Source organism: Pseudorca crassidens, chromosome 5 (assembly GCF_039906515.1).
Source record: "Pseudorca crassidens isolate mPseCra1 chromosome 5, mPseCra1.hap1, whole genome shotgun sequence".
Lineage (NCBI taxonomy): Eukaryota > Metazoa > Chordata > Mammalia > Artiodactyla > Delphinidae > Pseudorca > Pseudorca crassidens.
This window is the reverse complement of record NC_090300.1, coordinates 141,531,713-141,556,644: the sequence shown is the minus strand read 5'-3', so window position 1 is coordinate 141,556,644 and position 24,932 is coordinate 141,531,713. Positions and strand designations below refer to the sequence as shown.

General features: G+C 37.6%; 1 protein-coding gene across 9 annotated transcripts in view; it reads right to left on the bottom strand.

The window, feature by feature from the left end:
- Positions 1-24,932, bottom strand: part of DYRK1A (dual specificity tyrosine phosphorylation regulated kinase 1A) — a 145,667-nt gene that overhangs the window by 25,815 nt on the left and 94,920 nt on the right. For 8 of the 9 annotated variants that reach the window (XM_067739490.1, XM_067739484.1, XM_067739486.1 and 5 more), the window contains 4 exons: positions 15,112-15,308; positions 8,844-8,963; positions 5,889-6,077; positions 2,335-2,482 (listed from right to left, as the gene is read on the bottom strand). In XM_067739490.1, the coding sequence (XP_067595591.1) occupies positions 2,335-2,482; positions 5,889-6,077; positions 8,844-8,963; positions 15,112-15,231 (577 nt within the window). In that variant the 5' untranslated portion in view covers positions 15,232-15,308. The remainder of the gene's footprint in view (positions 1-2,334; positions 2,483-5,888; positions 6,078-8,843; positions 8,964-15,111; positions 15,309-24,932) is intronic. The other variant, XM_067739482.1, reaches the window with a different exon arrangement.

The following is a 24,932-nucleotide window of genomic DNA, read 5'->3' as shown; positions in this document are numbered from 1 at the left end:
ACAGACGGTTGGCAAGACTTTGTTCTACACTTAAACTGAATGTTCTTTTAACTAGACCGTGGCAGGTACCAAATAATCCAGATAAGAAATTATGCTATGTGGTAAAAAAAGTAAGAGTTTTTAGAAGTTCAAAGACTTAAAGACTATACAACTCATGAGACTAAATTATATTGATCAAATCACTTCAAAATTAAGTTATTTACGTTATAAAAGAGCAATACAACTTCCAGACACCTTAAATTCAATGTACCAACTCTACTGCCATGGCTGTGTCTAAATCTAAAGTTCTTTTTGCTTGTTTTCCAATATAGAAACTCAGTTTCTTAAGACACTGTGCATGAATTCACCTTCTTCCTAAATAAGAACCTTTAAAAACAAAAAAAACTCATCCAAAAGAATATCTGTAATAACTGATGCAATTAATGATCATTAAAGTCAGTTTATTAGAAACAAAAATGACAGCCATTATTATAACATAACCAAGTAGCTAACATTTCGTGTTTTCTTTCAACAAGGCAGAAATAAATTGTTGTAGTAATGCTATCAACGTTTCTACTACTTAAGCAAAAATTCAAAATAAAACAAGAGTGAGAAAGAAGAAAAAGGGAGGTATGTTTAGAGACTGTAAGTCTAAGGACTGCATCCTTAGAATGTCCTTCTTGGCCTCCTAAGCCCCTTGAACGGAAATGTGCTCACCTTACACTAAGTTGTAACTGAAAGTGAACAGCAAACATGCAGTAAGTGTGAAAAGACTTGAAATACAAATGTTATTACTGTGGGTTTTATCAGACATCTACAGAGAAGGCACTAAGGAAGAAAAATTAATAGTATAAGCTCATTTTATTGCAACAATGAGGAATGAAGGGTGTTTCATAAATGAAATTTAATCTGAATATGTGAACCTTACACCTTTAAACATCAATTTTTTTGTTTCTGTTATTTTGGGGGGACTAAAGAACCATAATGCCCTCCCTTCATTTCTTTTTTTTTAAAAAATAAATTTATTTATTTTTGGCTGTGTTGGGTTCTTCGTTGCTGCACGCCGGATTTTTCTCTAGTTGTGGAGAGCAGGGGCCACCCTTTGTTGCGATGCATGGGCTTCTCATTACTGTGGCTTTCCTTGCTGCAGAGCACGGGCCCTAGGCACACATGCTTCAGCAGTTGCAGCATGCGGGCTCAGTAGTTGTGACTCACGGGCTCTAGAGCACAGGTTCAGTAGTTTTGGCGCACGGGCTTAGTTGCTCCGCGGCATGTGGGATCTTCCCGGACCAGGGCTTGAACCCGGGTCCCCTGCATCGGCAGGCAGATTCTCAACCACTGTGCCATCAGGGAAGCCCTCTCCTCATTTCTTAAAAAGGAGTTTGCTAATAAAACTTAACCTCATATGTTTTTCAGGTAAAGTTAGCATTTCTGAAGGTGAGCTGCTAATACATGCCTATAAAACAGTCTGTAATTAATTGACCCTAAGGTCTCTATCTTAAAATTGACATCATTTTGTGTTTACAGTTGGCAGCAATTTGTTTCTTGGTGGCACATAAAATTATGGTGTCTTAGATTTGATTAAGAATAGTATTAAAGAATGTATAATCAGAAGATGTTTTATCCATATATCAATTGGCCCTAGACTTAACTATTTTCATAATTCTTCTGTCTCCCCTTTTTGTATTCAGAAGAAACACCATATGACAATGAAATAAACACAAGCTCTGGAGTTAGGCAGAGGTAGGTTCAGACCCTAGCTCCAAGAGCCCTGGGACCTTGGGTATGTTACTCTTTGTACAAACTACCTGTAATATAAGGATTTACCACCTTCCTTTCAGGACTGCTATGGTTACAGATGATGGAAGAAAACCACAAGGAATATGGTAGTAGTTCAAGAAATGTTGGCTACTATTTCTTGAGGAAGAACCTGAGATCTTGGCTCAGACATTCCAAAAATGGTTCTGTAACCATTAACAACATATTAGCTCACTTCTAATTTCTGAGCTATATTAGAAATGGTTAAAGTTAACACAAAGTGGCCTCTCTATATAAACATGCACCATTAAAGCAAACAAATGACACTTGTAAGTTTGAAAAACAAAAAAAAAACAACAAAAAAAGACACTATTCTCATTTGTTTTTATACTATATACCACCTAGAATGCACGTACCCGAAGATGTAAAATATTACTGCCAGATCAAGTAACGTGTATAAATCTATGCCCTCCAACAGAAATAACTGAATTTTTACCCAATCACTAAGATAAAATCAACATATATTCATACAAAAATAACTCAAATTTGTGGTCTGGGTTAGGGCGCACTGCTTTCTTTGCCTGTTTGTTTGTTTACCTATGTAGTATTTCATTTCAGTGTCATGTTTGTTCATGAGCTCAAGAAGTCGCACTTCTATCTGGGCTTGATTCAGAAAAGCCTTCTTGTTCTTTATTATTTTAATGGCGACCCATTCTTGCTCCACACGATCATAGGCCTTTACAACCTAAAAGAGAAAAAAGACAGATGATACCTATTTCATTAATGAACAATTTAACAAGTTTACAGTTCAGCTTAATTGTACATTTATCTAATTCCCCTTTTTCTGACCTTCCTAATTAAAAGAGATCCTATTCGTTTCCATTCAACAGCATCCATTTACTATTTTATTGTCACTTTAAGTCATTTTTCAAATGGATTTCTTCTGCATCCTTACAGTATTTCTAAACATCCACAAAATAGATAACTTTCTTAAAATGAGATTAACTATTTTCCTCCTTCAGAAATAAATTATGAATCTTGACAAGTGCTTTGGGGTTTTTTACCTTTCTTACTAAATAACATTATAAAACAATTCTTCTAACTATTCTTTTAGTAAGAGAAAAACCTGGTTTAAATCCCAAGCATATGTGTGAGATACTTAAAAGGTTCTAAGTCATCTGAAAAATGTAGATAACTTTCTAAATGTGACTTAGATTTTCACAGATAAAAACTTAGGCATACCAGAAGAATTAGTTTACAGTTATTCAATTTAAAAAATATCAAAAACAAATAACCAGGAAAAAAGTTTAAAATGCCATAATTAGGGGATTTTGAGTTTTAAAATGAGAAGGAAACTGAAACATTCATGTGCAAATCACCATGCATACCTCTCATTTAAAATTTTACTCATTTAAAACAAGTTTCACACTATTAATAAATTTATACAAAATCAGGAAATACACAGATAAAACTATATCTCTACAAATCAGAAACTGCTATAAGTGATTAAATATTATATTTATAATATTACAAATAGTCTGAATAGATAATAGTTTTAGATACATTTTCTAGCATATTCAGAAAGTACAGAGATGCAGGTAGAACTCCAAGTGATTCCAATGTGTTGGCTGAGTACCACTGGATTAGAGGAAGAGAATGGAATGCATGGTCCAAGATCACATCGGTCAAGGTTACTGTCAATCATAGATCATAAATCATTCAGCTGAAATCAAACTTGGAATGAAACGTGCAGTATCTCTGGTTTCACCCAATTCTAAAAAAATACTATCTATTGTCTTTTAGATCAGAGGCGACCCATGTAAACATCTGACCAAGTGCTTCTGATATTCTTCTGTTTCACTGACCATATTGACTGTACCAAGAGTTGCAGTTCAGTGCCCAGATCCTAACGGTCTCCAGGACAAAGGCCACTAACATGGACTCAACTATTTACTGACTTAGCAAATAGTTAACTTGCTCAATGCTAAAGCAATGATCTGCAACCCCGAATATCACACATTCAGTAGGGTGTTTTCAAAAATACCCATGCCCAGAATCCAGTCACAGAGACTCTGATTTAACTGCTTGGAGCCTAAGTATCCATCCTCCCCTCCCCACCCCACCCCCAATCCCCAAAGCTCCCTGGAGACTTTCAAAGTGCAATCAGGATTGATGACCACTGGCTTAAGAAATGAAGAAGCTGCTTCTCTGACAAGGATCTGGCAGAGGATTTAGCGGACGTCTGGCCAAGTCGGTAAGGAAGACTTTATCTGGTGAGTGACAGGTCCTGACCCTGAACACACCTCAGCCTAGGAGAAAGGCATCAGTCAGTCTGATCTGGTAAAATGGATTTTGATGTCAAATAGGCCTATGTTTTCACAGGTTTACTATGCTGACTTGCTCTTAGGAATCAGAGTATGAGAAAATTAAAGGGGAGGGGGAAAGATCACGGTGAGCTCAAAGACTGAGTATTTAAGGAAAACTAAGTTTAGAGAACAGGCTGTACAGCCACAGTTTTCATGGTGGACATCACAGAAGTTTGAAAAGCGTCCTGTTGAGAGCAACTGCCTAAACGCTGGTGTAATTTTGAAGGTGGACATGACAATCACTCTATCCAGGGTGTTCACGGCCTTACTTAAAAGGTAGAGGCCTCAGAAATGCCTTTCCTTAAAAAGCTCTCAAAGAGAAGCAGAAGCTGCTTCTGACAAAAAGTAATCCTTTCTTAAAGAGGGACTCCCCACACACTGAGAATCCCCTGACTCAGGAGAAAAAGAGGTTACAAATCAAGGGGAAAGGCCCTGAATTACGTATAATTACAAAAATTCTGTGAAATCATGGACAGGGGCAAATGTATTATACATGGGACACCAGGGCCTGGTAGAGCCACACCAGAGTCAGGGGTCTTCTAAGAAGCTTGTTCATATTTCCCTATAGGTTTAATAGCTTGATCTGTCTGGGTCTAGAGCTGTAGCTGCTACTGGCCTGTAGTATACTTTTTGTCCTAAGCATGATTAGACTGACACATGATGAATTTTTCCTCACAGGTTGAAAAGAGGCATGCTTTGCTTTCACTCAGGGCAGGAACAGGTAAGTAAGAGTGTATGCAGGTTCCATAGTTTTAGACAAACCAAAAACAACCTCCAAAATCCAAAATATTGTCCAAGTCAAAAGAAGTATTTGGATTAGAAGTTATTATAGTAACTGACTTGCTGCACAAAAGCTACGAGGCAAAGGAGGCTGGGATTAACAGTAAATCATACCTCAAACAAAAAGGCTCTGTGACTTGATGAGATAAGATAGGGAGATTTACACATGGGAACAGCTGGGGGATCCACTGCCAGAGAAAAGCTTTTTAAAAGTGCAAGGAAGAAGGTCTGACAGCTCTTAGTCTGGGCACAGCTGATGTAAGAGGCTAATGTAGTTAGGGTTTGTGCTTTGTATTGGGATAGGGTGGGCAAGTGAGGAGAAGAGAGCTGTGGGTGGAGAGAAGAGACTAGGAACGAACAAAAAACCAGGTCCACTGGAGTTCCTCCCTCACTCTTCTGGGTAGAAGCGGCCTGAACGACCCCACCCATCGGAACAATGCCAATCACAATATTAGCAACGCTGATGCCATGAGGACTTAAGAGGAGACCCTGGAGACCCTCTGCCCATTTAGAGGCCTGACGGAGCTAGAAGAGGAGCTGAGGAAAAACTTAGGGCACAGCCCCTGGTGTCCCAAGTCTCCAAAGAAGCGAGAGGACATGTGCTGTGCCAGCTGAAAATGGTAATTTTGTTCTCTGTGAGGAGGAGTATCCGACAGGAAGGTAATTATCTCTCTCATACATAACGACGAACCATCCAGAGACTAAAAACCCCACATGAAAGAGGCAATACTGTCTATTAGTGATTAAAATCAACCACTTAGTATTAGTAAAATAACTACTTGATAGCTATAGAAAGTTTTTTTTAAAAAAGTCTAATGGAGTTTTTATAGCTGATGCAGTTTTCTTACCTTTACAGAAAACTATAATAACCCAAATACTTACATATCTGTTGTTTAGATCTATTTGCAAATATTAAAAGTGTACTACTGAGAAAAGGCTATAGTAACATGATTCACTAGGAAGTTCTTTCTAATTTATGAAATTCAGCATCTTCCATTAAATTACCTGTCCAAAGGAACCTTTGCCTATCAAGGAGTCAATTTCGTAACGATCCATCCACTTTTCTCCGTTTTTTACAATATAATCATAGTTATCATCATCATAACCATCATTGTAAACCTTCCGCTCCTTCTTATGACTAGAATCGTCTCCCTGGCCCTGCTGGTGTCTTCGCTTCTTTTTTGCATAGTAAACCTGAAATGAGAAAATAGTGTTAGCTGTGCAATGAAAAATTATTGGGGACGGGGAGCAGTGAGGGCGCCATATGTCGAGTACATACAAGACACATCTGCTATCAGTAGGAAACTGATGAATTTTTATTCTTTATAACACACACAAAAATAAAATAAATAATTTTCTATAGTTGCTACTGGAATTACAGAATAACACTGATATATAACAAATGAAAAATATCTACAGTAAAATTCACTTTAGAATTATACTGTTTATACATTTTTTAAATAGGAGATGTTACGTGACCACGCCAAAGTCTCCCACTCAAGAAGAGTAACAGGACCTGATTCATATTTATTTTCTAAACTAAGGTATAATTTATATACAGTGAGATGGTATAGATCTTAGAGAAATGCAAATCAAAACCACAATGAGGTATCACCTCCCACCATCATCAAAATGGCCATCATCAGAAAATCTACAAACAGCAAATGCTGGAGTGGGTGTGGAGAAAAGGGAACCCTCTTGCACTGTTGGTTGGGAATGTAAACTGATACAGCCACTATGGAGGACAGTATGTAGGTTCCTTAAAAAACTAAAAACAGAACTACCATATGACCCAGCAATCCCACTACTGGGCATATACCCAGAGAAAACCATAATTCAAAAAGACACATGCACCCCAATGTTCAGTGCAGCACTATTTACAATAGCCAGGTCATGGAAGCAACCTAAATGCCCATCGACAGACAAATGGATAAAGATGACGTGGCACATATATACAATGGAATATTACTCAGCCATTAAAAAGGAACGAAGTTGGGTCATTTGTAGGGACGTGGATGGACCTAGAGACTGTCACGCAGAGTGAAGAAAGTCAGAAAGAGAAAAACAAATACTGTATATTAACGCATATTTGTGGAACCTAGAAAAATGGTACAGATGAACCAGTTTGCAGGGCAGAAACAGACACAGATGTAGAGAACAAACATATGGACACCAAGGGGGGAAAGCGGCGGGGGGTGGGGGTGGGGGTGGTGGGATGAATTGGGCTATTGGGACTGACAATGTATACACTGATGTGTATAAAATGGATGAATAAAAAGAACCTGCTGTATAAAAAAATAAATAAAATTCAAAAATTCAAAAAAAAAAGAGTGTATAATATGAGGGACTTTGGGGAAAATGTATACGCTGATGTAATCAACATATGCTAAACAAAATAAAGAACATTTTCATCCTCCTTATATTCGAGTTCCCTCATGCCCCTTTCTAGTCAATCCCAATTTTATATTTGATCCTAGAGCAAAAGATTTTAAAAATGAAAGTTTAAATGTATAATATATGAACTGATGTTTTGCTAATATAAAAAGGGCCTCTGAGACATGCCTAGTTCTTAAGCCTGTAATAACATATTAATGAAAAACAGCCATGCCCCTCCCCCCCCCACTAAAGGCCGTAAACCTTATGGTTGGTCACAGATTCAGTTATTTTCCTTGTATCTGTTTTTCTTATAAAGTAGTTTCTAAGACTAGTAAAAAATAATAGGTGGACTAGGCAACAGTCCAGGTAACTGGTAACTAACTTTCAGGAAATTATAAATTACATTGCACACAGCAACATCAGAAAAACTAGTTTACAAGGTGGCAAAACAGTTAAAAACAAGCTTTAACAAAGCTACTGTTAACAGTTTAACAATTTATCAGATATTAGCAAACTGACATTAATCAATTGTTAACAACAATTTATCAGATATTTTCAGATGACCAAAAGCTAGTTTGGAACATCTTTTATAACATATAAATTGTATACAAAATCCAACTTAGAAATGCTCCTCATTGAGTTCACTTCAATTTTATCCTGCCACATTGCCACAATAATATAATACTGGCATTAAAACAGCATCAAACTGCTATAAAATTTATACACACATAAGAACATCTTTTTAGTTAAATGGCTCTAAAGCTGGTAGAAGATAAGTCTTTAACGTGAAAGGATGTAAGGCCCCATTGGAAGAGGAAAGAAAGCATAGGGTGTCCACCCTTCTCCAAAAAAGCTCATTTAATAATTCATTACAGAGCTAGAGTTGGGATTAGAAGCAAGTAACAACCAAGCCAAAGGTCTAAAACACCAGAAAAATAAGTTTTGAAAGCCAAGAGTCAAGTTGAAAGGTGAGTAATTCAAAGGGCTGTCCATGTTTTTTATCCTACTTACTTCCACCAAAAAGGCTTTCAGATATCTTACAATGAAAAAGATACAGATAAAAGAACACACATTAATTTAAAAAGAAAACTTTAAACTACATAAATATAGATAGATCAGACAGACTAGAGCAAATGCCTGTTAACTGGGCATTAAATACATCTCAGAGCTTCCTGACATCCATGGTAAAAGTAGAAACAGATAAGTAAAAATTTAAGCAAAATTCCGTAACATTTTCATACTTTTATATTATCATTATTACCTTCCTTTCCCCTGAAGTTTTGGAGACGAGATTATTATAAAAATGACAACTCAGCATATATTAAATATAACTTTAAAAAGAAGGGAAGTTATCCACAATTATCTTAACTTTTTGCAGTTCTTGTTAATATATCTTATTTGTTTTACACAATTATAATTTTATTATCTATAAATCACTAACTTACCAGTCTTCATGATAATCATCAATATGACAATCCTTGGGAGTTAAAAATAATTTTAGTATGCTTAAATATGCTACAAAATAACTTTTTTCCCTTGCTCTATTGCAAAATAGATGCTGTTATAACAAATCAATAGTCTTACCTCATTAATATGCTTATATGTTTTGATCAAGTCAACAGAAAGTTTTCTCAGGGGAGCAGTAGCTGGATCACGGAAGGTTTGGGGCATCCGCCTCTGTAACATGACAATATCAGGCATCACCTTAAATAGACAGAAAAGACTAGCACTTTAACTATACTGTACTGGTATGAATTCCCTCTTCTGTAACCTGTGTATACGTATTTAAAAAAGAAAAAAAAAAAGACATCTACGTTAGAATAGTATACATGCTCTCTTGGTCATATCTCTTTCATCCGGAATCCACTGAAGACAACCACTGGAACAAATAAATGGAATTAGAAGATAATATGCCCAGTTACCAAGGCTTCAATTTTGTTCCCCAAATTCAACAAGAGGAATACAGATATACCCCTGGTCCAGGAGACATGCATGATGCTGCCCAAGAGGGCTTCTCCACCATACAATTAGCCTATGGAAAAATTTCTTCTAAATTATTCCTAAAGCCTGACCTGGTTCACAACAGGCAGATGAAGACTAACCCACCTTTCAGCTTCCTAACACGGGAGTCTAAGACCCAGTTGGCACCACGAAGCAAGCTGTTCGTGGAGCAGAGATGGAGCTTGGTGCTGCAGAACTGCAGCTCCTAACAACCCCAGACCCTGCCCTCTGACCAGCACCTGTAAGCGAGGCTGAAATCTTCACTCACTTCTTTAACATGACTGAGTAAAACATGCCCTCTACCTTAACACATCCGACCTCACCCTCCACATTCCCTGTGCCCCCAGCCAGCAGCACTTTTCGGCACCTGACGTACTGGTATACATTTACTCATTTACTGGTTCTAGTTGTTTCTCCTTCTCCTTCCACTACAAGGAAAACTCCATATGGGGCAGGGATTCTTTTCTTCAATGTTGTATTCCCTTTGCCTAAAACATAGCAGGCATAGTGCCTGAAACACAGTAGGTACTTAATAAGTATTTGTTGAATAAACAAGTGAAGCCATAATACCAATATCCCTACCTATGATTACACTAGGAGCTGACCACAAATAAGTTCCAGAGAACACCTTAAAGCTAATGAAACTTTCTTTTAAAAAACTCATTTCAACCATACTCCCACCCCAAAACTAACCCATGTCTCCTTCATCGTCCAATAAGCAGTCAGGGTTCAACTGTGAGCTTCCTGCTAGACGGGGGATAAAGCAGGAAACACAAACGTCCTCCAAACATAAATACGCCCAGGAATGCTGCAACTAGCACACTAATGATCCTGGATGGCTGCTCTCGCCCCACTCCTCAAGCCTCAGCAAAGGAGTTCCCAGAGGGGCTTCTTGCAAGCAACAGATCCTCAAAACCAATTAATGACATCAAGGTACCTTCAGTCACTACGCTAGTCATCCTTGGGCTCCTATCTAGCTCTCCTGCAGACATTTACACCAGCAAAACAACTGAGCCAGAAGCCCCTGATGCAGCCCCTTCCAAAGGCACTGTGGTCAGTCAATCTGAGGGGCAGAGAGACAGAAAAGACATCATACTAAGGCCTCACAGAAATGTCTGGAGTCTTGGGAAAATTAACCAAGTTAACCCACAGTAACAAAAAAAGAAGACAGAAGGGTTGTAAGGACAGAACAGAAAAGAATCCCCATCCCTGTGGTATGAAAAGATGGTGTTACCTAGTTACAGTTACCTAGCTGTACTCTCTCTCCCTCTCTTTATTCTATGAAAGAAGTGGAAATTTGAGCCAAATTTGAGGATTATAACCTGGGAATAGCAACTCAGCTCCGAGAACTGTTCCGACCCTGCACTTTCTCTTAAACTGGTATTAACATTAGTTTCTTCTGAATCTATACTCAAACTCTAAAAAGTTGTTATCCGGATGGCAAATTCACTGAACTACTGAATTAAGTTAATAATTATTACCTCTTCCCATGATCCTCTCCTTCTTAAAGTTCCAAATAAGGTTTAAGGGAAAAAAAACCTTCAATGATTGTAACTATTTGTCTGAAAATATAGTAAGACTTAATAATATCACCTGAATTAATTTATTAAATATATATAGTTTTATTTTTCTAAATATGAACAGGTACAGTTAGGTTCACAGAATATTTGGTTCTTATACCTGTCCTTGGAGACTTAATTTAATGAATAGACAATATCAGTAATAAGCATGTCAAATACTTTTATGTGAATGAATGCTATAAGCATTTAAGGTAATGAAAGAGGTTTCTCTTAATGTATTTCCTTTTTTTATTTTTTAAGACCCTGACCGTTTTCAAGCCGGTAACGTACTTGGCAAGACCATTCTTGGACCATTGGAGTGTAGCCTCACTGTGAAGTTTCACGAAATCTGAACCAGTGAAATACTTGTTTACCTTTGCCACAAGAGTTGATAGAAGGTATAACTACTGCTAGAAACAACTGAATTACTTAAGTAGTTAATAAAATAATAATTATAGCAGCAAATATTTGCTATACACTATGCTTTGAGTATGCAGATTTTTACTCTCTCATGTAATCCTCTCAACAATCTCATGAGAATAAGTAACGTAAGTTCCTCTCACTATTTTACAAATGAGAAATCTGAGTCTCTGATGTAAAGTTACTTGACCAAGGTCTTAGAGCCAGTAAATAACAGAGATGAGAAGTGAGGCAGTCTCCCACCTAAGCCTATGATCTGAACCACAGCACTGGGCCAGGAGCTCCCTGTTAATTTTAGGTCTCTTGTCTATCCTCTTGTTGAATCATTTTTAGTCTATTTGTTGGACAAAATAATTGAGTCATGCATAATAAACACCAATAAAATAAACATATGCATTTATTACAATTAATTATGTTCAAAACTGTAAATATGCTTTTTTAACTTGCCCACTTACAATTCCACTGGTATTTCAAACATTGGAAAAAATGTGACTAGTGCCTACATCTTTCCATGAGTAATTATGCTCGCTTAAAACACCAAAATCCCACAATCAAAAAAAAAATATTTAATGTACATAGGACATGCATGAAATTGGATATGAATGTAATTTTGCCTAACAATCTTTCCTGCACTCAATATATGAGTGTGTGCTATGGCCTTGGCATGTCACACAATATTGCTAACCTCTTCCACAATTAGCCAAGCTACCTAAAAGGCCAAATCAATTAGCTAATTCTAAATACATTACTTTTCTTATATTCTTCTGGCAACAGAAGTTACTATTTCAGGGGCATCTGTATATATAAACCAGATGAATTCCGCCCACAAAAAACTGGCCTTTAGATCAGGCTGTATTTCAGTGCTTCAAATAGTGCCTTGTGCAGGCTAGGCACTCAAAATATATGGAAAGAACAAATTAATTTCGACAAACTAAACGACTCTTCCTCCACAAACTTTCATTGTGATTTCCTGTTAGGCAACCAAACTTTCTGTTTCTCATTACTGTGGTGCCATAAGCACCAATTCAGAATTAGAAAATTAACTTGTCCAAATACACACTCAGTGACAAATCTATATACTAAGACTCAAGCCAGCCCTAAGCACTTGACACTTTGTCCACTTCCAACTTCTTATGGTCACACAGTCAGGAGAATGTAACATAGCAAGCTCCCTCCTTCCCTTCCGCAGCCGGGCAGAAGTCCCACAGCGTTCAGAGGACCCAGGGGCTCCCTGAGCCACTGCAGGTAGCCCAGTCCCACCACGGCCTCCACACCGCCCCCAACGCCCTCGCTGAAAAGGCAAAGTTGTTGAGCTATTCTCCTGCCACCTCAGCCTTAAGGCTCCGGGAGCCAAAAAATGTCACATCCCCAACGCTCCTATCTCTTGACCTTTCTGTGTGATGATGACACAGATCACAAAGCCAAAAAAAAAAAAAAAAAAAAAAAAAGGCAGTAGTTCACACCTCCTGCTTAGAGAAGCTACAAGAGCTAAAACAATCTTTTTTTCTTGAAAAGATTCCACAGTGTTAAGTACCAGGACTTTATTTAAAAATTGTTTTCTAGTTTAATAATACCTATTCCACCCATTTTATTTATGTTTACCTCGTATTTTCATATATACAGTGGAGAATGAGAAACACCATGTCCTGCCATTCTTGCTATTTTGAGAGCTATTAATAAAGTTGAATAGCATATGTAACACATATCCAGAGTACATAGCTTAAGGACCATGAAAGGTACTGTGAAAACTGTTAACAGCCCAGAGAGACTCAGCATTCTGAACATCAATCATACTTTTCTACTTTTACTTTTACTTCATTTATCTTTTGAACAAAACTGTATTTAAATTCACATGAAACACACTCACACAAGAAAGATTAACTACCAGAAATAAAACGTTATCTTCTTTCAATTTACTTGTACAATAAACCTTACTTAAAAGGCACTGGATAGGATGATTATGGAAACTGAATAATGAAATTACAGAAGTTTAGAGCTAGAGAGTACTCTTCTGGAGGGTCTAGTCTAAGGTCTCAATCTTACATTCAAGGAACAGAGGGAAGAGTCCATGTGACCTGACTCAAGTCACACAACCAGATCATGAGTCAAGACCTGGAGCCCATGTCTTATGACCAGCAGACCACGCCACATCAGTGCACAGTTTCAGTGCTTTACACTTCAGTTATAAGTAAGCTTTTAATCTGACTGCCTTATTAAGGTTCCAAAATTTCTGGAGTTTGGCAGAAGTATCTGGCTGAATACTATTACTTAAAAGACAGTCTTTTTACATCATATGAATCTTTTAAAATATTTTACAGCTTACAATGGAAATACTAAGTAACTTATCTCTTATTTGAAAATAACCCTCAAATAAGATGTTAGCTGTATCTAAAAATAGGTACTTTGTTAACTAAATTACCTACTACAATAATACAAACATAAAATAACTTGAAAGGACTGGATTTTTTTCCTAGCCCTCCTTAGATGCCAGGTGTTACAACTGAAAAAGCACTGTATCTAAGAAGAAAGAAGCCTGGGCTGGGCCCCAGAGTCTACTGCCTACATACTTGGAGAAGTCACAAATGGGAGCTCAATCCCTTCAGCTGTAAAAACAGACTAAAAACAGACACCCTACCTGATAGGCTACTTTTGAACAAGCGGGAAAATGAATCCAAACATACTTTGTTTCTTGAAAGTACAGTGCAAAGACTGTGCTATTACTACTTTTTGGACGTCCAGAGAATTTTCTTCTGGTACACAATTGAACACTTTCCAATTCTGACCAACTGCTCCAATTCTCAAACATACAACTTCTCCATTTACTGCATAAAACAAATTCTTATGTCCTGTCATAATTTATCTTACTATTTAACTGTGAATGTTATTCACGTTATATAATTTTATAAATGTAAAGTCAGTTCAACTATTCACAAGATCTTATTATAATACATACAAGGGTGCCCTCAAATAATGATGTTACTTAACTGTAGCCAATAGCTCATTAAAACCAGGTATTATTGAATTAGAGAAAACACATTTCCTTCAAATAATCCAGTATAAGAAATACTTCGAAATTTTCTGGTTTTGTTCATATCGAAAGACCTAAACAGTGACAAACCAAATTCCTGAGTACATGGAAAAACAGCCATTTTCTGCACTCATCACACACAGTCTCAGTGGAGAAAGAAACTTTACCACAACTATAGCTAGTAAAAAAAAAAAAAACTCCCGAAATCAAAAATCAACATGGTGGACGCAGTTAATTCAGGAAGATTCATACACACATGCATATGTGTATGTATATCAAGAGATTTCAGCATTTATTCACTTTACACTATCCGTCTTATGGAAAATTGCTGAATCTCTAGTCTGAATATTAGAATGAGCAGCATGATTAATTTATAATTTTTCTTTTTAATTTTAAGGAGTTTCATATTTATTTTTATAAATGTGTACTGAGGTAGTTTATGACAGTATAAAATCACCTCTTTAAGTTTCCTATAATGGGATCCGACTTGTTTTCCTATAACTTACATTTTTCTACTTAACCGCCTTCCCATAAAAATAAGGTTTAAGTTTTTTTATTTTAACTAATATTCTTTAGAAGTAACTTTTCCCCCATCGCAGAATGAGAGAATGTGGTTATGTTTATAAGTGTTTTTCTAATTAAAGTGAAATACATAGAAAAAACCAACCAAAAAAACCAACAAACTTTTAAACACAAACTCCTTAATATCATATTCTGTCAACCCGGAATCCCATGTGACATGTAAACTGAAAACCATTAAGGCATTCTGCCTATTTACTATTTTACCATTTTAATGAATAAATTACCATCCCAACAAATCATTTCTGATACGTCATAAACTTACCTGGTTAGTTAGAGGCTGCTGAATCTGGTCAGAATAAGATAAGGCAGAAACCTGTTGGTCACTTATGTTTGGCTGGCGACGGTCACTGTACTGATGTGAATGGGGCATCTGTCCAGCCATCTGAAGGCCAGCAGCATGGAATGAAAATGACGGTGCAAGCCGAACAGATGAAGGTTTGCATGCTGAAGTCTCTCCTCCTACGAGAAGATAATAAGTGAGGTTTAAAGGATGCATTCATATCCCAATGTTTGTATCTTTTGACTTATCTGATAGTTCTTTAAATAAGGACTTTAGGATGTTCAATAATATTAAAAACCTTTAAAACTGCAAACAAGGGTATGACACTCAACACAACTGTTGTACAATAAACGGTATAAAATATAATAGTGATTAAAATGAATATCTACAAGTCTGTTTTAAGAGAAAATCGTAAGTAAATCTTTTTGTAAAGCAATGGAAACAACCTTTCATACTTATTTTTACATGAGATTTGCATCAATTGAGAACCACAAGTTGCAAAAGTAATCTCTGAATTCCTGCAAAGGGCCTGTCCAATGGATCAGCTCTTCAAAAATCAATTCAAAGGAAAACTGCTGAGATGCCGCTTTGTCAGGTGGATGGCAATCAACAGCCCTAGCATCCCCCAAACCAGGTGAAAAATGTGTCCTAATGGTGCTCACCACTGACACAGGTAATTAAAAGTTGAGCGCACAATACATGGAAACAAATTCACAGGCTGCTGTATTCCTCTGGACTCTTCTGACACAGTCCTAAGAGAGCCTAGACCAGGCAAGCTTGCCACAAAAACGAACAATCAATTATTATCCCACAGGTAGGCTGGGACCATGGTCATAATTTTCATAGTAGAAATGGAAAATTAACATTTTGGTCCTAAAAGTATTTGGTAGCTAGCTAATAAAAGTTAATTTTTCTTTAGGAAAAGAAAAAGACTTTTCTTCTTATATTCAACCAAATCTGCAAATTTGCAATCACAGACTAAAGCCAGAAAACAAAGCACAAAACCCCGGTCAACCAACACTGGCCCAGCATACATGTGCCTGTCTTCCTGAGTAAACCAGCAAACTCTCACCACACAACACACTACACTGTTCAGCACCAGAGTAATTTTTCTAAAGTCAGCTTGTTTTGAAACACACAACGGCGCTGGCCCCAAAGTGAAGACCACAGATTCTTAGCCAGGCTGCTGTAGTTTGAAATTTCAGCTTCACGCTTACCAGCTGTGTGGCCTTGCACACCTAATTTCCTGATAATGATAATAATATCGACCTCAAACAGCTGTGGTGAAGGTTAAGTGCTTTAATACATGTAAAGTACTCAGAACGGCTCCGGCAATTAGTAGATGGCTTAATATCAACTGCAATTACTGTACTGTAATGCACGGTACAGTAGATGGGAAGAAAGATGGGGCGAGTACCCTTCTTCTGGAGCATACAATCTCTACCTGAATGTTGCACAGATTCTGCAAACTAAAGAGAACAAAGCTCAATTCCCCCCAAAAAATATAAGTTCCACTTCTATATCCTACACAGCAAACGCCACTACGCCACTGTCTTCTACCCAGTCAACCAGAATCAAAGCTCTGAGAGTCACGTTCGAGTTCGTTTCCTCCACAGACGGCGTTGTGCAAATGGAAGCCCAATCTCACTGATTCTACTTCCCATAGAACGCTCAGTCTCCTCTTTTCATTTCCATTACCCCATGCCTCACTTAGATGACTAAAATAGATCACTAATAGATCTCTCTCTCTTTACTTTGCCCATGTGCAACTCCGCATTTCTTCAATAAGATGGCTAGAGTGACCTTTCTAAGGCGCAAATCTCAAGTCTTCACCCCCTACTTAGTGTTGTTTTTAGACCTTAGCTTCTATCTCCCTCCATTACAGCGTGCAGTCCTTACTGACCCAGAGTATATGATTCATAAATATCTGCTGGATAAGTACAATGTTCCTGCGATGACAGATGGGATAACTTCTCTAAACATTTCATTATTCATAATTTAAAAATACATTCAGTTAATCCAATTCCATAGAGTGACTTTGTTCGGTGAAAAAAAAAATTTATCCTAAGGAAATAATAGATGATGTGCACAAAAATAGTAAGGGAAGAATGTTTATTTTGGTATTGTTTACAACAGCAAAAAATTGGAAACCTAACTGTCAAATAACTGTGTGTGTCTGTGTGTGTGTGTGTGTGTGAAATCTGCATGTTAAAAACACAAAAGACTGGGAAGGAATATAAATGTATATGAAAAGAATTGGGATCCTTGATCTATAAATAACTCTTATAAATAAATAGTAAAAAGACTAAGGCTCTGAATGGCAAACGACTTAACCATTCTGGGTCCTAGTTTCCCTACCTATAGCCGAGATATTATTATACTAACCCTGTTCCTTTCGGATTGTTATAAAGTTTAAACGAGATACCACAAGTTGACATGCAGAATAGAACCTGGTACATAACATGCACTTTTTAAAACATACAAGCTTCTGTTTCTATCATCAATGTCATTATTACATATTGTGCTTAAACTTATTTGTTATAATACACAGAAAAAAGTCTTTAGTATATAGCTTAAATAATTATCATCAATTGAACCTGTGGGACAAGAAAAATAAAACTTGCCATCATTCCAGAAACCCCGCACCACTACTCTATGACGCCTCCCAATCAATACCTAACTCCCTCATCCCTAAAAGTCACTAGTATCTTGACCTCCAAAAACAGATTAGTTTTAACTTTATATAAATGAATTTGTTTGCTTAATGTTAGGCTTATGAACTGTAGCTTGTTCATTATCATTACTTTATCCACCCTACTTTTGATTGACATGGGATTACTTCCAGTTCAGAGCTATTAAGCATACTGCCACTAGAAAGATTCTTAAGTGATTTTCGGTATATACAGAGATGCTGTTCTGTTGGTTTTTTTCCAGTTTTTTGTTTAATCAACCTATTTCTTCCCTAGTAGTTTATGAAAATTCCCTGTGCTCCATTCCTTCACTGACACTTGGAACCATCAGTATTTCTAATTTCAGCCACTGCAGTAGGTGTGTACTCCACTGTGATTTTAATGTGTATTTTCCTCGTGACTATGAGCATCTTTTCATTTATCAGCCACTTGGGTATCCACTTAGGTGAAATGCCCATTCAGATTGTTTTTCAATTTTTCTATCAAGAGAGTCTTTTACTTACAAATATCTAAAGCCAAAAAAAATTAGATTTTTTAACATATTTTGGATATAAGCCCCTTATCGGTTATAGATGGTTTACAGTCACTCTCTTAATGGTATTTCTTAAATTAACTAATTTATTTTATTTATTTTTTGGCTGTGTTGGGTCTTTGTTGCTGTGCACGGGCTTTCTCTAGTTGCAGCAAGCGGGGGCTACTCTTCATTGCGGTGCACGGGCTTCTCATTGCGGTGGCTCCTCTTGTTGCAGAGCACGGGCTTCAGCAGTTGTGGCTCACGGGCTCAGTAGTTGTGGCTTGTGGGCTTAGTTGCTCTGTGGCATGTGGGATCTTCCCTGACCAGGGCTCAAACCCATGTCCTCTGCATTGGCAGGTGGATTCTTAACCACTGCACCACCAGGGAAGTCCCTTAATGGTATTTTTTGACGAACACAATCTCTTAATGTTACCAACTTTTGGTTTAAAATTAGTACTTTTGGTGTCTGTTTAAGAAATCTTTCCTTTAAACCAAAGTCATGAAGAAATTCTATGTTATCTTCCAGAAGTTGGGTTTTACCACTCACATCTAAAGATGGGCAGTGCTCTTGGATCTGATTTCTGTGTTTCCGATAGCAATCAAGTTTCATTTCCCCCCAAAATGGACATCCAGTTAATCCAGAACCAATTATTAAAAGGAAAGTTTCCCCAATGCCCTGTAATGTCAACTTTATCAAAAATCACATACTCATACATACTTGGATCTGTTTTCGGATTCTTTATTCTCTTATGCTGGATAAAGACTTACCTAGATTTCTTATATCTTTGCGTAAGAACCAAATATTGTCTAAATTATGATAGCTTCAGAAGTTGTAATATGTAGTAAAGAATTTTTTTCTTCTACAAGAATGTTTTGGCTATTCTTAGCCCTCTTTGTGTCTATGTTTTAGAATTAGCTCATCAAATTCACCAAGACAAATAAACGCATGCTGGGATTTTGGTTGAAACTGCATTGTCTGGAACAGCGCTGTCCAACAGAAAGTTCTGCAATGATGGATTTATCTGCACTGTCTAGTAAGTAACTACTAGCACAACTGGGCACTTGAACAGTCTTCTTTTTCCCCCTTCCTAATCTTTATTCTTCACTTTGCCTTATTCTACTTGCTGCCACCTTCAGTACAGCGGTGATTAGAGGAGGAGGTACAGGTTCTGCTGTCTCACACCCAATCTCAGAAGGAAAGCTTTCTGTATTTCTCCAGTATTGTGGTTGCTCTAGGTATTTAACTGATAACCACTACCAGGTTAACGAAGTTCCCTTCTAGCCCCAGTGTGCTAAAATCTTTTTCTCATGAACTGATGCTGAATTTTATTAAATGCTTTTTCTGAACTCCACTGAAATGACATGCGTTTTCTTATTTATTTAGTTAATGTGGTGAAATACACTGATTGGTTTATGAATGTTAAATCAACTGCGGCATTCCTGGAATACAATTTGGTCATGATTATCCTTTTGTAGTAAATTCACTGGTGACATCACCTGGACGTGCAGCTTTCTTTGTGGGTAGGTTTTTCAATTAAATTTCTTAAATATGACTATTCAGATTTTACATTTTCTGGTGTGTCTGTTTTGGTAGGCTATATGTTTCCAATACTATGTTTACTTTGTCTAAATTTCAAATGCATCGTTATCAACTTCTTCATAATACCCTCTCTTATAAGCTTTTCAATCAATGTAGACATAACTGTAGTGACAGCCCCTTCACCCAAGATTGGTTAAAAAGTCCTTCTCTTTTCTTCTTTGTGATCAGTCTAATCAAAGGTTTATTAATTTTATTAAGTATTTCTCTTTTACTTGTATTTTCTATTTCTGTACTTATCTTATTCCATCGGTTAGCCAGAGAGGTATATTAAAAATCTCCCATTTAGGTCATGTACTGCATTACATAAATTGAAAGTTTTTATACCTTCCTGATGAATAAGGCCTTTTATCATTAAAAACTGCCCGTTTGTTTCCAATAATGCTTTTCACCTTGTCTGACATTAGCATGACTACACCAAGCCCACCTCTTAATCTTCGCATGGTATGTCTTTTGTTCATCCTTTTACTTTCAACCTTTGTTCCCTTATATTTTAGGTTTGTTTCTTGTTAAACAGTATGTAGTTGGGTTTAATTCATGTATGAACACTAATAACCTTTCTATACTTATTCCAACTGTTTTATGTTCCTTTCTTACCTTCTGCTGGATTAAACTTTATATGCCCTCCTTGCACGCAGATTATTTTTTTTAAGTTATCTTATACATTACAATATGGATTATATATCCTTGACTCACCAAAATCTAATTACTCCTTTAATTTGTATACTATTGTTGACTTGCGTATGTACACACACACACACACCACAAACACACAATCACAAGACAGTGACTAATCATCCAGCATGAGTAGAATCAGACTCAAGAATACATTTTGGGTGACGGATCAATAACTTTTTGATATCCAGACAGCCATGAAAGAAATACAATGAACTGGATAGCTGCTGCTTGATTATTACTGTTACAACTATCCTCCTAAAATACTTGTTTCATTTTCTGAATCTAGATCTAGTCAATTACATGCACTAAATTCAACAAGCACTCACTGAGGGGTAACTAAGGCATTGGTTTGTGGGGGTGACAATGCCACCCACGATCTATAACAGTGAGTCTCAAACTTTAACGTGCTTACAAATTGCCTTTGAATCTTGTTAAAACTGCAGACTGACTCAGTAGATCTAGAGTAGGGCTTGAGAGTCTAACAAGCCACCAAATGATGCCAATGCTGCTTTGAATAACATCTAAAAAAATTTAACTGCTCATCTTAAGAAAGCTATCTTCCAACTAATGCAAGTAGCAGAGAGTCCAAAAACAGGCTATATTCTGACTACACAATACACCGTAAGGCTTTTCCCCCCACATTTTGGGGTTTGTAGGTTGTTTTTTTTTTAAAGACTAAAACACATTTCCGTCCTAAGAGTGGTATGGTAGGTGACAAAGAATCTGATTTTCCTTTAAAATTTGCTGTAGGTAATCTAAATGTGGGTCAACAAGAAACAACTATGTTTTTCACTTGTGGGATTTTTTTTTGGCTGCATTGGGTCTTCGTTGCTGAGCGTGGGCTTTCTCTAGTTGTGGCGAGCGGGGGCTACTCTTTGTTGCGGTGCACGGGCTTCTCATTGCGGTGGCTTCTTTTGTTGCGAAGAACGGGCTCTAGGCGCGTGGGCTTCAGTAGTCCAGACACAGAGGTTCAGTAGTTGCGGTGCAGGGGCTTAGTTGCTCCGTGGCCTGTAGGATCTTCCAGGACCAGGGCTCGAACCTGTGTCCCCTGCGTGGGCAGGCAGATTCTTAACCACTGCGCCACCAGGGAAGTCCCTGTGGGATTTTTTTTTATAAAGCTATTTACAATACCATCTGTTTACTATAAAATCTATTATAACTACTTAGTAACATTACCAGTTACTTAGCGAAGTGAAAGAAAGATTAAGCTTCTAGCACTAAGGCCTGGTATATAGGTGGTGTCTGCCACATGCTCACTGTCTCCTTTCTTAGCTCAACTGCTGCATGTGAAATCCAGAAAGAGACTCAAGTTTAGTTTCCTCCCACAATGCCAGAAAGTATTTAAGGTATTCACTCATTCATTCCTCTCCTATAATAAGACTCCAAGAAGACAAACTAATATGGGAATTTCTTGTCAACTTGATTCTATAATTAAGCAAATCACCATGGTTTTTATTCTTTCTAAAGTTTCCATCTTCCTTTTTTTTTTTTGCGGTACGAGGGCCTCTCACTGTTGTGGCCTCTCCCATTGCGGAGCACAGGCTCCGGACGCGCAGGCTCAGCGGCCATGGCTCACGGGCCCAGCTGCTCCGCGGCATGTGGGATCTTCCCAGACCAGGGCACGAACCCATGTCCCCTGCATCGGCAGGCAGACTCTCAACCACTGCGCCACCAGGGAAGCTCCCATCTTCCTTTTTAAATCTAAATGTTAATGAGGAAATAGACTCAGTTCATCCTATAACAGAGACGATGATAAAGAATTAGGCTGAACTATATGAAATTGCTGACATTAGACCTCCTTTGGCCTACAAAACAGCAATTTCATATGGTTTAACCTGTATCTGCCATATTATATATAACCCTTATTCAACTAAATTAAAAATAATATTTTAGCCCAAGAATGTATCATAAATACATGTTGCAATAGCAGATATTTTAATTTAATGATAAACTTACAAAACTTAATTCAAAAGTATTTTTTTTTAATATCTTTACTGGAGTACAATTGCTTTACAATGGTGCGTTAGCTTCTGCTTGAAAATCATGCCTTGGAGCTCAACTCCAAGGTAATATTTTAAATTGCTGCCAAATAGTATAAAAGGCAAGCTGGAGAAAAGGATGCATGTAAGGTTCTGTCTTCATTTTTTACATCCTTCTGAACTCTATGAATCTTTTTAACCATAAGCATATCTTCATAAATTTTAAAAGTTCATAAAAATGTTGGTAAATAGTTTATTTAAAAATGAAGCAGCGGGCTTCCTTGGTGGCGCAGTGGTTGAGAATCTGCCTGCCAATGCAGGGGACACGGGTTCGAGCACTGGTCTGGGAAGATCCCACATGCCGTGGAGCAACTGGGCCCGTGAGCCACTACTACTGAGCCTGTGCCACTACTACTGAGCCTGTGCATCTGGAGCCTGCGCTCTGCAACAAGAGAGGCTGCGACAGTGAGAGGCCCGCGCACCGCAATGAAGAGTGGTCCCCGCTTGCTGCAACTGGAGAAAGCCCTCACGCAGAAACGAAGACCCAACACAGCCAAAAATAACTAAATAATAAATAAATAAATAAATTTTTAAAAATGAAGCCGTTTCCTCACTATGTTCTAAACTTTAACAACTAGAGACCATAACACTAGTAGAGATGAGCACTGATTCTAGAGAGAAACATTCCATGAACAGATCTCAGAGACTGAGAGACGGCAAGACAGAGGCAGAAGTAGACACAGAGGAAATACCAAACAGAAAAGCCTGGGAGAAGACCCTGAGTGAAAATACCAATCATTTATCTCTGATATAAGACCCACATGTAGCATCACTTGTAGCTAACTTGAATTTTTTTTTATTAATATACTGATAGGAGACCATCCTTGTGACAGTATTAATCCACATTAGATTTTAAAGAGACAGAACAATGTTAAAGAACAAAAAAAAATGAAAATAATTCAAGTTAATTAAAACTCAGACATTCAAATGCAGAAACTTTTACAAGGCCAAGTTTCTGAGACAGAATCCCCTAAGAAATGACAGAAAGGCAACCAAGCTTAAGTGGGAAGAAACCTCCAAGGTCCCTAGCAACAAGATATACCCATAGCAAAAGAGAAGAAAAACGTTAAAGGAGTAGCCAGTTGCACTTTTAATGATGGCTGGCAAGAAAAATACAAATTAAGAGGGTAACTGAATGGAAGTCCATGAGTAAGATATCATTAGTACTAAGAACAGTGCCTGGGACGTGGCCTGCATTCAGTAAATATCTGTTCGGTGAAAGAATGAACTGAATCCATCAGGAATATTTAGAACATGAAGAAATGGTTCAAAAAGGGAGGGAGAAAGCTGAAGGGGGTAAGGATGAAAGAAGTATTTTTAAAATGGCAAAGTGGTTAAGAATCCGCCTGCCAATGCAGGGGACATGGGTTTGAGCCCTGGTTCAGGAAGATCCCACATGCCGCACAGCGGCTAAGCCCGTGCGCCACAACTACTGAGCCTGTGCTCTAGAGCCCGCGTGCCGCAACTACTGAAGCCCGTGCACCTAGAGCCCGTGCTCTGTAACAAGAGAAGCCACCACAGTGAGAAGCCCGCGCACCACAACGAAGAGTAGCCCCCGCTCACTGCAACTAGAGAAAGCCTGCATGCAGCAACAAAGACTCAACACAGCCAAAAATAAAAATAAATATAAATATAAATAAATAAATAAATAAAATGGGGGCTCATGAACCAGAAGTAAAGAACAGTCTAATCACAGCACAGGCTACATCTATTGCTGACAGTCAATTTCTCTTACTCACTTTTATATCCCAAACACAAGCCAGTGCCTGCCTCCACAGGTGTTAAATAAATATACATTAAGGTGAAACTATGTTATGATTCTATAAATTATCTAATTTTAAAAACAAATGAACTGATTTCTTATTACCCTCTAGTTAGTGGCCAATATGTATCACCACAGAATGCATGTGTACATGTACACACACACACACACACACACACACACACACACACACTTTAACCTAATAGCCAAAACAGCATATTCAATTGTCTACAAACAGGATGAAGTTGCTCATATAACACCTAAACAAATGCTCGGTTTATCAATATGAGATGTTAAGTAAATCTGTGCATTAAATTGTTAAAAGTAACAATGGTATAGGGATAAAAATATTTCTCTTTAAAGCCTATAATATCAGACTTCCACTTCTGACCATTTTAGAGCACCTGGTACCGAACTACCTCACTCACAACAAACCACTACGAAACTAGTCAAAACAGATGAAATGACTGTTTTCAGACACTGGACAACAGGCCGCACAGAACAACTTCTTTGTGTGCCTAGT